At 35.4% G+C, this 14,049-nt stretch overlaps 2 protein-coding genes across 7 annotated transcripts in view; one reads left to right on the plus strand and one right to left on the minus strand.

Moving 5' to 3' along the window:
• pbl (epithelial cell transforming 2 pebble) overlaps positions 1 to 6,868 on the minus strand; it is a 37,963-nt gene extending 31,095 nt beyond the window's left edge. For all 6 annotated transcript variants that reach the window (XR_016324199.1, XM_089733000.1, XM_028172631.2 and 3 more), the window contains exon 1: positions 6,588 to 6,868. Coding sequence is in view for 3 of the 6 variants with exons in the window: in XM_028172631.2 (XP_028028432.2) it covers positions 6,588 to 6,660 (73 nt within the window). In the remaining 3 variants the exon portion in view is untranslated. The remainder of the gene's footprint in view (positions 1 to 6,587) is intronic.
• Positions 6,869 to 11,008: 4,140 nt separating this feature from the next.
• LOC114241632 (4'-phosphopantetheine phosphatase) lies at positions 11,009 to 13,799 on the plus strand. The gene is made up of 5 exons (XM_028172504.2): positions 11,009 to 11,446; positions 11,628 to 11,833; positions 12,975 to 13,105; positions 13,201 to 13,489; positions 13,560 to 13,799. Exons 1-5 carry the CDS (start codon positions 11,208 to 11,210, stop codon positions 13,763 to 13,765), a joined length of 1,071 nt encoding a protein of 356 aa, XP_028028305.1. The 5' UTR covers positions 11,009 to 11,207; the 3' UTR covers positions 13,766 to 13,799.
• Positions 13,800 to 14,049: the final 250 nt, after the last annotated feature.

The raw sequence follows: 14,049 nt of genomic DNA on the forward strand, positions 1-14,049 counted from the left end.
AGGTCGTCCACCCACCAAAGCAATAAAAAAAAAAAATATTACTACACATTCAGACATTCACATTTGTGAGTCGTCGTGGCCTAAAGGATAAGACGTCCGGTGCATTCGTATCGAGCGATGCACCGGTGTTCGAATCTCGCTGGCGGGTACCAATTTTTCTAATGAAATACGTACTCAACAAATGTTCACGATTGACTTCCACGGTGAAGGAATAACATCGTGCAGTAAAAATCAAACCCGCAAAATTATAATTTGCGTAATTACTGGTGGTAGGACCTCTTGTGAGTCCGTACGGGTAGGTACCACCGCCCCGCCTATTTCTGCCGTGAAGCAGTAATGCGTTTCGGTTTGAAGGGTGGGGCAGCCGTTGTGACTATACTGAGACCTTAGAACTATATCTCAAGGTGTGTGGCGCATTTACGTTGTAGATGTCTATGCGCTCCAGTAACCACTTAACACTAGGTGGGCTGTGAGCTCGTCCACACATCTAAGCAATAAAAAAAAAAAAAAAAGACAGTTCAGATTTAAGAAAATGATATTAACAATATTTTGTACAGTGTTGTGGTATAATAATGAGTAATTAAATATTAGTGAAAGTTCTAATAGGTGTTTTCTAGTGTTTTCATTAAGTAAAATGTCGGTCACGAATCCCATTAATGCTACTCATGACGATAAGAATAACTTCTCCGACTTTACATTAATATTTTTGCTACTACATACGTTCTTATTCTATAAAACGTTCTTCTCCATAAATTGAATTTGTATCTATAGTTATCTAAACCTAAAATCACTTCAATAGACTGGTTGGACTTACTTGTAACAATATTTTAGATATTCAGTTCCCACATAACAAAAAAACTCATAATATAGGTCTGAAAGTTTTTCGCGACGTTCAAACGAGTACCGAAATAAAAAGGAGGAACATTAAATCTAAAATTGGTGATTTTAAGCCAAGAAAATCTATGCGGCGTATTTCGACGGACATACACCTTTTTGTTAACAGGTTTACAGTAGAATATATTTTATATACAGGGTGGCCCATAAGTCCTTTGAAAAGTAAAATTTGAATAAAACGAACAGGGCGCGCGTGAGCGGTGCAGGGGAAGCGTGGGGAGTAACTTCGGTTTCTGGGAATTTAGTCGCGATGGAGCGTTTTACCGGAGCGGACCGTGCGTTTTGTGTGCGCGAGTTTTATAAAAACGACAATTCGGCAACCGTTGCGCGGCGTAAATTTCGAGAACACAAAGGTTTACACAACTTTGACGACACTCCAACTCTTCAAACGATTAAGAACTGGGTTGCTAAGTTCGAGGAGACCGGTTCGACGTTAGATAAACCGCGGTTGGGTCGCCCAAGGACGTCACGTACGGAACAAAACATAGACACAGTGACACAGTCTATTCGCGAAAATCCGACACAGTCAACTCGTAAGCGATATGTGGCTATGATCGAAGAGTTTTTCATACCAGAATTGCAAAACTTTTCAGGCTTTAATGCCAGGACGTGGTTTCAACAGGATGGGGCCACTTCTCACACCTCTAACACTGCTATGCCCGTTATCCGTCAACTTTTTCCTGGCAAAGTTATCTCTAAGAGAGGAGACATTTCCTGGCCTCCACGTAGTCCAGATCTGACCCCGATGGATTTTTTTTTGTGGGGCTACCTTAAGGCTAAAGTATACGACACAAACCCGCGGTCAATTGAGGCCCTAAAAGAAAACATCCGCAGAGAAATGACAAGCATTTCAGCAGTGACGTGCCGCGCAGTCATCGACAATTTTAGACGTCGTTTGCAAGAGTGCCGTGATCGCAACGGATTACATTTAGGAGATGTTATTTTCATAAAATAATTCCCGTTTTTTAAGCTTTTTATGTAAATAAAAATTTAATTCATAATGTAATTAGTTTTATTTTAATAATTTTTTTTCATATCAAAGGACTTATGGGCCACCCTGTACCATAGATCATGAAAATATAGATGGGTTTGTGTTTTACTTGTACACTTTCACATTGCTTAAAGAATCATTATTATATCATTATCTTTTAGCAATTTTCACATCACTACTATTTAGTAGTGTTGTGAAAATTGCTAATTGTTCTAATTGTTCAAATATCCTACTTACTTGACTACATTGACATCAGTTTTAAATATTAATATTTTATCTTGACGTTTGAAATTTTTTATTCTTTTCTAATTTAGCGAAACCCGGCTACACTGTTCTGACACCGTCGGTGAGTGTATAAAAAAACACTCATAATTTGTTAAGTCTACTCGTGCTTCTTTCTCGTACGTTGATGGCACTATGATAAAAACCTACCTTTAAGTGTTACAAATTTAGAGCAACGTAAATAAAGTTTAATTTCTTCTCTTTAATTTATGGTCGGTACTGATCATAAAAATTAGAAAATACTGTTTTTAAAAAGAAAGTTTTCGAATGTTTTTTCATTAATTATTGCGTAACGGTGCGTTCTTTCACGCGAAAAATGTGAACGAAAACTTTTGAATTAATGTGTAAATTTGCGTTTTGTTTAACATTATGACTGTCTTGTTAATCGTATTACATGTAAGTTTATCTAAACGCCGAACAAGTTGCAGGAGAGGACTGTTTCTTACTTTATAATAAAGTTTCAATTCATCCCATAGATCACAAACAATAAAACAATCACATCCTCCGTGCGGTCTATTTGCGCCATAAAGTAATCATTCGCTCCGATTTGGGTGGTGGGATAGCCGATATTTATAATTTTCAATTGTGGCTTCCACGTTATGTTTTACTGTGAGTAGCGCCATCCACGTTGTGGTGACTATGGGCTCCAACCACGTAAAACGAGAAGGATGGCTCGTTCACTCATAAAGAACATCAAATCAGTAATAGCTATCTAGCATATCCTTCGTAATAAGATGATACTCTAAAAAACTTGCATACGCCTGGTCATGACATATGCAAGTGTAGTTTCGCTCATGCAGCCCGCACTGAACTGAAACCCCTTCAAGTCATTCAATCTCGTTTTTGCAGGATAGCCGTCGTAGCACCGTGGTTCGTGAGGAACATAGATCTCAACGACGATCTGGAGCTGGACTCCATAAGTAAGTATTTTTAGTCGGCATCAGTGGGCCACTTTGAGAAGGCGGCACGACACGAAAACAATCTTGCCGTGGCCGCCGGTACTACCGCCGGAACTACATGCGGACATACATACAACTGTGGATCGAATAGTAAACAGTCGACGTCGCCCTAAGCACGTCATTTTGGATCCTCCCGATCCACTAACGGTGCTTTTAGGTACCTCAAACATCGGTCTCCGTTCTCGTCGAACCCGTCGCTTGCGACGAAGGTTTCGGCGAGTAAACTAACCCATAGACACAACCCACAGTTTCCCGCCGGATCTTCTCAGTGGGTCGCATTTCCGATACGGTGGTAGATTCTCCGAAACACTATTCTTGCTAGGGCTAGTGTTAAGTTCTCTGGTCAGAGCCCCGTGAGCACACCTATTCGCTCGGTGAATCTAGTATGACCCCTCGAGGTTACTAGAATATGTCGGGGAAAAAACAAGGTCAGCTCGATATTGAAGCTAAAACGTAAATTCTTCTTTACACAATTAAAAGATCGGGATTGACCGTCACTTTGGAACAGTCACATTTGTGCTCGAATCAGATTCTCGCTTGGATACAGTCGGCATGTACATTCAAAATGTAGATAGTTTTTAAAACACTTCACATTAGATTTTTTTTAACTTGACGAATAAGTAGATGGCAGCTTTTGCCTTGTGTCGATATGCCTACGGCCGCATTGGCTTAATCTCGACTAACATATTTTGCCAGGCTGATAGGACATTAATATTTACTATATCTGAAACTAGGCCATACCAACACATACTTAAATTGTGAATGGCAAACGAATCCCGTGATAGTATGTTATTTATATGCAACAGGTTTGCATTTGTTTTAAGAGATTTGTTTTTTTTTCTACCGAAGCTGATAGCCTTGAGAGGCTAAGTCAGCAGAACCTTAACTAGTAGGTGAGCTCACGGGGCTCAAACCTGACGACGTTGCTAACACGAACCCTAGCAAGAGCCGTGCTTCGCAGAATCTACCACCGGATCGGAAACGCGACCCACTGAGAAGATCCGGCGAGAAACTCAGTGGGCTGTGTCTGAGGGTTAAATCTAAGAGAGCACAAAGTATTTGTGGCTTCGTGATGTGAAGCACGCCTAAACAAAAAGCAACCCGTTTTTCGCCAGCCTCGTCTTAAATCAAAATAAGCCACAGTAGTACATGCATCAGTGTTAGTGCCCAATGTTGGGAGAGTTCGAGAAAAAATAGCAATTTATCTAGACCACACAGACAACTAAGACTGTGCTGCTGATCTGTTATATATAATATATCCCTGTAGGTTCTTGGTGTCTACAAACTAAACTGAATTCTGAGAGCAAGCTACCATACCTGTGTTAAAATCTAAGAGACACATATCGGTTTGATTTTAGAGGAAACGAGGACAGGATTTCATCTGACAAACTTATTTCCTTATTTCGTTCCTGGGTGAACATTTCTATAATATGATCTATATTTAGCGCTACCATGTATTTTCCTACATAACTATATGGTATTTTAAATCATAAAAATATTATTATAAAGCTTGAAAACCCAAAATTACAAAAATTCTCAGTTATTATTGGTTGTCTTCAAACATTCACGAAACATACATTTTGTCAGAATAAGGACTATTGGCTAACGAGACTACTGACTGATAGGTACACAAAAAAATACTATCTATCTATCAGGGCATGTATGTGACGTTGACGGTGGTTGGTTAACCGTGAGCCGGATCAGGGTGGTAGTTAGCGACGGCCCCGAAAAAGGAGTTAATTACTATCATAAAGAAGCGTTTCGGCGTTATCTTCTATATGAATAGTCTATATGGATACGGATTATATGACCAAACATAAGTGAAGAACATAAAATGTCATCTTATTATGCAGGGACAGTTAACTCCACATGCAAAACATCGAAGGCCTATCGAAGATAAACGACCACAGATAGAAGTTATATTAGGAGGGAAGATCATTGTGAAGGAAATGATTCTCAGATCCCTGGAATTTCTAATTCAAGGGGGACTTGACGCGAGTTTCCTCCCCTTTGAAACATCGTTACGCCACCTGCGGAACTACTGGCCTAGAGGCTCAGAGTACGAGCAAAGTGAGGCGGCGGTAACAGGTGAGATTTGCTGAGCGGTAAGTGCGCCGTAAGCTATTTTAGCGTTTATGAAATTCAGGTGCCACCGACGTATATTTTACATATACCGTATTCCCCCCTATAACACAGTAGATTGGATCCGTATTATAGGATATTATAGGATATAGTTTTTTCAAATAATAACCTTCATTTTTGCATTTTGCAAGCAAGTTAAATACTTCCTTATCAAATTTACTTCATAGTAAGGTCAGTTGGGTTATCCTTTACATTTAACAAGTGAGAAAAATATAGCATTAGGTGTGGAAAATGATGATCATCAATCAATTAGCATTTAACAGTGACTGAAAATATTTTAATCACTTTCTGTAAGTTTGATAACTAAAAGTAGACCTGAAACTTTAAATTTACAGACATCAATCCATTTATAGTAATGATATATTTTACAAACTTTACTGAAAATGTATGTTATTTACAAGTTTATAATTAAAATAAAATAAAAAATTTAAATTCTCTCTTTAGGGTCATTGATATAAAATTTTAGTACCTAAGTACATTAACATTTGCACCACAAACAAAATCAAAGAATACTTACAAATTTTAATAATACAGAAAATTCCAAAGAATAATTTATAAGAAAAAATTAAAGAACCTAATTATCAGAAATGTTTTCAAGAAATTTAGAAAAATGTATACTTATAAAATCTCAAAATTTCATGTCACATTCATTTAAAAAACAATAACATAAATTTTTCTAGGTCCATTTGAAACAATACACACTTCGTCATAAAACCTTTTTTTATTGAGATTAAGACAGCCCCATAAACATGTGGCATAGTCCTCAGAAAATACCTAGCAAGCTCTGATGGTACCAGGCCTCTTGACACTAAAATAACTTTGCTCTAGTAAGATAGTCTGAATATTGAGAGTAATTTGAATAATCTAAGAAATTTATAATGTTATATAAGCTAATATTAATTAGATAATAAGATTATTATGTGTTGATACACATTCGCTGCTTAATATAAAGATAGTAAATCAAATTATGTGAAGTATTTGATGGTAAAAAATTACAGAAGTATTTTAACTGGGTAGATATTGGTTTCATTTTAGCTGATATTGAAACAATTAGAAAATGGACCTATAATGATAAGTTACCATGTGGGATATTTTTTGTAAAAATCATTAAAAATGTATAGTATTTTTTTTGTCTTATTTACTATTTCAATAATGCTATTTTTGTATTTTGACAAACATTGCAGGTACAGCGTACAATATTTAATTTATTATTTTTTTGAAATGGTTTGATTATTATGCATAGTAATAGAAATATAATCCATTACATGCCTACTGTAAACCGTGAAAGAAATGTGTTAAAAAAGCTAGAAAATGTTTACCATCATTTTCTTGAATTTTGTCAGTTGTAGCGGCGCTTCCTGTTTGTGTCATGCCCTTAGACAATTCGTCCATCTTGCTATACACTGGTTTGTTACATCAATCACATACACACAACACCATAACAAAATTTCAAACACAATCACAATCTAGCACAACGCACTTTACGTAGAACATTTTTTTCGTAAATTTATTATTAGTTTATTTTTTAACGATCACATATTTTATGAAATAACAGCATTGCAAGCAAACATAATAACTGTCAAGAACAGTCATAGATTTTTTTTGGTACAAATTTTATTAGGAAAGACAAAGGGATCTAAACCCATACAGCCTTGTAAAAAAACATATCAAAAAGCCAAAGCCAGGTCTTATATGATTTATATTATATCCTGACAGTCATAGATTATAGCACACTATACCAGAGATTACACAAATGTTGCAAGCATGGAGTTAGTTTATATTAACTCCGGCTCTGTAAATTAGGCCCCCCTTTTTTGATTTTCGATTTTTTTTACTTTTTGTTATTTGTTCGTCGTTTGTTCGATGACTATTGGTGATTGATTGATCATAAAAAACAAATAAATTAAAAAAAAAACGAAGCCTTGTAATATATATCAATCAAGATACTTCTCGATAGTAATAATTAAGTTAATATAGCATTAAATATTTTTTTTATTTTAAATAAAATCCTGTTTGTAGAGTATATATATATACTAAGTTTATTCTTCCATATTAAATGAATTTCTACTAAATGTCCCTGCAACATATTTCTTGAACTTATAAATAATTATCATTTCAACAAAAACGGATTTTGTGTGCATTACATTAACATTTTTTGAACTACGTAATGAATTTAGGAATTTATAATTTTATTATAAAACTAGTTGACCCGGCAGACTTCGTAGTGCCTCAATCGATAAATAAAAGACGTAAACTTTTGTATAAAATAAACTTAAAACAAACAAAAGGAATCCATCCGACGGGGGACACATCAAAGGAAAAACATCATTGTTATTTTTATTTAATTCCAAGCATTTTCATATTTATCTACCTTATAAACCTTCTCTGGACTTCCACAAATAATTCAAGACCAAAATTACCCAAATCGGTCCAGCCGTTCGCGAGTTTTAGCGAGACTAACGCACAGCAATTCATTTTTATATAATATATAGATACAAGTATCATAACTATCTCCTATTGCATGGTAATGAATAGTATCATGTTATCGAGCAACACTTCCGGCCTCACATAATTAATTATTTACGAACTTAGGAAATATATAGAACTTATTATTGTCTTATAATATAATTAGTAATTTCATAATCAAGTAAATAGTTCATTCATATTTCTTTATACTTATAATAAACCTTACGGCGCAATAAGCCTTAATGCTATTTATGTTACATAATTTGATATTATTAAATAATAATTGTACGTAAATAATCAGCAGAATAATTAAGATGAGCAATGTTTAATATTACCTACTAAGTTTGTATTAAAATAGGTCAAGATGATTGTATAAATACCGGCGGTTAGCATATCTCTGTTGCATTCGTATTCTACCCACTCTCTAATATATTAAGTGTATAATCTATGCTACCCACCGTAACGTGTACTAAAGAGAATATAATATTTCGTGTGGATGTAAATTGTCTCAATTGTCGCCGCCACCCTGAGGATCCGTTTATAATCATTTTAACACGAAAGTTGTACTCCTAAAATATTCTTAAAAATAATTAGATATCACTGAAATTTCAATGTGCTTGTTAATATTCAATATCATTAAAAATAACTGAATTTGTTAAAACCGCGCTAATCGTACCTTAACTACTAATAATTGGCCGTTTCATTCAATTCACTGACATTTTTTGTTGAAGTATTGTTGAAGTTTGTTGAAGTTTTCAAAACTTTTTGGATTTACAAAATAATTAGACAGTATAAATGCACTTGTAAACAAAACGCTAGTAAATATGGCCATTGCCAGCTGACTGACAAAACCGGCGCATGCGTAATGTAGGCGTGATGGTTTGCTAGATATAAAATAATAAATAATTGGGAATTTAATGGTTTTTATGATCGAACAATCACCAATAGTCTTCGAACAAACGATAATTGATCAAAATAGTTAATCTCAGTGATAAAAATAAAGATATCTAGTAAGGGGGGGCCCACTTAACGGTGATCATTTTAATTAATTATAAATTAATTAAAGACGAACAAACTTTGGGGAGGCTTAAACGACAAAGGGAAGATCTTCCACCGAGCGGATGATATTGCTCAGTAGACCGACGGTCCAAATGTTGTTGTTCGGAACTTGTATATATGCGCTTTATCTTGAAAATGTCGTAAGCGAGATTCAGGCATCTGTCAATTATCTTGCGTTGTATGATGGCTACCCGCCACATCACTCCCCTCCGAGACTGGAGGTCGTGTCATTTTTTTTTAGTTAGCGTTGTCCGTGTTGAGATTAGCTTGCAAGGACCAGTGCTGCTCGAAGCCTGCGGTGAGTCGAGGCTGAGCTTGAATGCTGCGTGCGTGTCGCCAGTGCTGCTCGAAGTTTGCAGTGAGTCGAAACTGAGCTGAATGCTGCGTGATTGTCGCCAGTGCTGCTCGAAGTCTGCGGTGAGTCGAGACTGAGCTTGAATGTTGCGTGCGTGTCGTGCGTAGTCCATGTGATGCAGAGCTGCCACGCCGGAGATGTGTGACCCCAAGCGTTGATGATCCGGTCGTGGGCTGCGATGAACTGTAGCGGCGTGATGAGGCAGTGAAGTTGCGTTCCGTAGGACCAGGAAGCGCGGTGAGTCGGCTGCGATGGTCCTGTTGAGGCTGCGATGCTGGCTTGCTGTGGGACGACTGTCAATGACGTGCTTTTATCTGCGTGAATGTGGGGATTGTGGTAGCCGAAGTTCTTGATGCGCTGATGATGAATCAGAAGGTTGCGTGTTCACATCACGTCGGGGTCACCAGTTTGGGAAGGCTTACGACGAAAGGAAGATCTTCCACCGAGCGGATGATATTGCTCGGTAGACCGACGGTCCAAATGTTGTTGTTCGGAACTTGTATATATGAGCTTTATCTTGAAAATGTCGTAAGCGAGATTCAGGCATCTGTCAATTATCTTGCGTTGTATGATGGCTACCCGCCACAAAACAATTTTTACATTCGAACATTAACGAACAAACGACGAACAAATAATTAAAAAAAAAAAAAAAAACAAAAATAAAAAAAAGAGGGGCCAAATTTACAGAGCCAGTGGTAGGTACTAACAGGTAGCAAACTGTTTGACTGACACAGACAATAGATAGACTTAAAAACAAAATAGAGAATGAATCATGAATGAATACAATAACGTGACATTATGTTCATTATGCACATACAAATCGACCAAGCTAAGTTTGCACCACCCATCGATTACATCACACTGCCGCTTAGGTATGGTCTTAAAAAACGGATACGCTATGACTTTAAAAATGTAAACAAATGTTTGTTAGATTTTACTTTGCATTTATTGTTTTTAAGAATATATTATACATAGGTACATTAGAATATAGCGATATCGGGTTTTTGTATTAAGACCACCCGGGCGTTCTTGCACTTCTTTGTATCCCAATTGCTCACTAATAATTTTCCTTAATGTTTCTTTTTCAGGATTATATTTCTCCCTTCACTGTGTATCACCTTTCCTTTCATTTTTGTTGCCCACAACAATCGTCTCGAAGTAAAAAAAAATGAACGTTAAGCGTTCAGTAACAACAGTTCAACAAAAACTTAACAAAAATAGTCCAATAATATAGCTAAACTCCAACAAAAAACAGTTTAAAAATTTAAAATTCAACAGATAGCGGGCGGGCCGCCGTATTCCAGCGAGGTGCAAACTTTGCTTGGTCGGGTTGTATTTCTTTTGCCATCAAGACGCTTTTATTACAACTAATCTGCACCAGCAAAATTAAATCGTTTTAATGCGACTTTTTGGCGGGAATGCGAGGAGTGAAGTTGTGTGAATTGTTTTATTTTGTCTATTTAGTGTTTCTTCAGGCTTAAATGCTTAATGATGGTGGTTTATTAACTTTTTAATATCTGTGAAAGTGCACAAATGTGGGAAAACGAAACAAAGCCGCTGGACGTAGCTTCTCGGGATTCTCCAAAAAGTCCACTGAAAAAATATCTGTAATTGACCACTATTTTACTGAGATTATATTTCATCCTATGTCATCTCATCTCAGTTCACTTAATTTCATCACAATTGGTTAATGTCTCAAAGTAATCATTCTTATTTCATTTCATTTCACTCCATATTATCAATTTCCATAAAAATAAGAATATAAATTAAAATAAGACATGACTTAAAGGTCTTAGTTACCAGATCATAAAATCCCTTAAAAAAAACGTTTAATGCATTTTTTATTTTATGTCAAAAGGAATGCAAATGTAAAATAATAACTGAATTTACTGGTTAATCTATATTTATCTATGATAGTTGATAAAATTATTATCTCCAGACGGCATATTTGCTTGTTGATAAAACAAATCTTCGCTATGGGCTAAGACAATAACAATAGGTAGTGAATAAACTGTTAAAAAAACTGTGATTATAGTTAGTTTTGAAAGAAAATAGCAGAATGGAACATTTTGGTCTCTCTCATATACTATACGAGCCAGACAAATACAATCCCGATACTTTAGATCTACTTGCTGATGAAGAAGCAAGAGAGTATTGGTTGTGTACTTGTGAAAAATTAGTTGAAAAATATGTTAAATTTGCACTTGTCAATAATAATGATCCTACAGTAGAAATAAGAGCTTTGAAATTTAAAACATGTTACGTTGAAGCATTAAAAGAACTTAGAATAAACCCTCTGTAAGTACTTTGCCTTTACTGAGTACATTAATTAATTGGCAAACACTCACATAATACTGTTACAAATATTAAGTGATTTTGTTTTGCACAGCTCTGCCAAGTTCTAATTTTAATTTAACACTGCAGGCCTATATATTTTTTCTAATGTACCACTAATTTTTTGAATAATTTGTAATTTTAGAGCTCATGGCCAATTGACCATACGGCTACTCCTTGACATCAACGAAACATGCCTTCGTTCTCAGGGATTCTTTGATCTGTGGAAACAACAAAAGAAATTTGAAAATGAAGGAGCATTGGCAAGTCTCAGTTCCAGATTAGCAGAAATTGATGCCATAACTAATGATAGACAACGTTGGACTGAATTATGTAGAGGTGTTTTAGCTGGTAATTGAAATATATTAATTTTTGGGAAATGTATTTTCTGCAGCTTCCACAAGTCATATAAATAATTAAAACTGCTTTTACTGACTATCATAATAATAATCAGTCAGTGGTCTATGATTACAAAAACTGTAAGAGATTAAACCAAAGTGATAAAGTGGCATTAATAATTTAAAAGAAACAGTTGTTATAATTAAAAGAAAATAAGGCAGATAATACATTAGTTGCGAATAGAATAATTTTAACATTAAAGTTTATTCTAAATTGAAGAAGAAATATTCTTCAAAATATCCTAATAGTATTATCTTACCAGGCTGTCTATAGAAATTAGCAATGCCAGTGGCATAGTTGTGCCGTTGAGCACCATGAAAAATTCATGACTGACCTGATGGTGCAGTAGTTAGTGCCTCTGACTGTTGTGCCACATTTTGTGGGTTCAATTCCCGCATCAGGTAAACATTGTGTGATGAACAGGTTTGCTTGCTCTTTCTCTGGGTGGTACCAATATCACAGGGAATCGTAACTCAGGGCCAGATTCACAATAATAATAATGATTATTATTTGTATAACCTGGTTTGAAGGAAAATTGCTATAATTCTTCAGAAACACCATGGCTATTGATCAGTTTCTACTGGTGTACAAACAGTTGTATTCCTATACAACCTTATTGCACCAGTAGTACCACTGTTTTTATAGTTTTAAATTGGAACACAAGATCACAGTTTACTTGACATCAAATGCTTCAAGATATGAGTTTACAGTATTACTTACAGTAACAGTTTACAGTATTAGTAACAGTATTACATCCATCCATCTGTCCCTAGTAGCTGTGTCATCATCTATTTCTACATTAATGGCTAAATCTCAATGATGAAGTTTATATCTTCAGTTCTGGTGCAAGATAACTTGCAAGGCAGGGCATGTGGTTTCAGTATATTTTTTGTATAGACATGTGTTTTGTCAGATTACAATTAAATTGAAATTGGGATCTCATAACTCATCTCAGATAATAGTTAAGCATTCAGGTTTGCGATAATTATGAAATCCAGTAACTACTTAATTCAATAGAAGCTGTGAGCATATTTGCTCATTTAAAGCAAAAATAATCAAATATTATTTGCTATTATATTCATTAATTTAACAGGCAATATGTTTGATTGGGGAGCCCAGGCTGTTACAAGTATCTTAGACTGTGGCCTTTATGAAGCCCTAGAAAAAATCCAGAAAAGACCTTGGCTGTTTGATGGTTTAGAAAAATGGTTGGATAAATTGGAGGTATATTGATTTATACCATATTTTACATCATATTTTAATTATTTAGTTACAAAAAATGTTGAATACTTATAATTTAATAAAATTGATCTTTACAGAAAACTGTTCATCACTGTGCAGCCATATTTGTTGATAATAGTGGGGTTGATATAGTTCTTGGTATTTTGCCATTTGTACGTGGCTTGTTACTAAGAGGGACATCTGTTATACTTTGTGCCAATGAATGGCCTGCACTCAATGACGTCACCAATATTGAACTAGAAGAAATACTACAGCATGCTTCACTTATATGTCCAGTATTAGCAGCTGCATTGTCTACTGGAGATTTAGTAGTAAAGTCTAGTGGTCAAAGGGGACCATGTCTCGATTTTAGAACTATAAGTATAGGTAAGTGTTATATCTTATCATGTGTTTATTATTCAAGAAATATTTTATCTAATAAGCACATTATCTACAGGTCTTTGTACTGAAATGAAAGTGCGTGGAGTTGACTTAATTATACTTGAAGGAATGGGAAGAGCCCTTCATACAAATTTCAATGCTTGTTTAGCTGTAGATTCATTGAAGTTAGCAGTAGTGAAGAATGCGTGGTTAGCACAGAGACTTGGAGGACCACTGTTTTCTGTAATATTTATTTATGAAGACACCCCTATTAGAACATAATAAAACTGTAAATATTAAAATATTGTGAAAATCATGATTATGCCAGTATTCAGTGTAATTAATTCATGAACTTTCTACAATGTTTCTAGAGCAAGAGCCCGCGACAGCCAGACCTTCGTTATTTTATAAAAGCTGAAAGTTTCTCTGTGTATGTCTCCAGCACAGGTAAGAACGACCCCCGACTATAGAGTTCCGATTGTGGTTACTTGGGCAGGTAACAGGCAGTAAAGGTATATAAAATAGTACCTTCAATTCGTTAAAGTATAAAGTTATTTTTTTTATTA

Source organism: Bombyx mandarina, chromosome 15, assembly GCF_030267445.1.
Source record: "Bombyx mandarina strain Sakado chromosome 15, ASM3026744v2".
NCBI classification, from domain to species: Eukaryota; Metazoa; Arthropoda; class Insecta; order Lepidoptera; family Bombycidae; genus Bombyx; species Bombyx mandarina.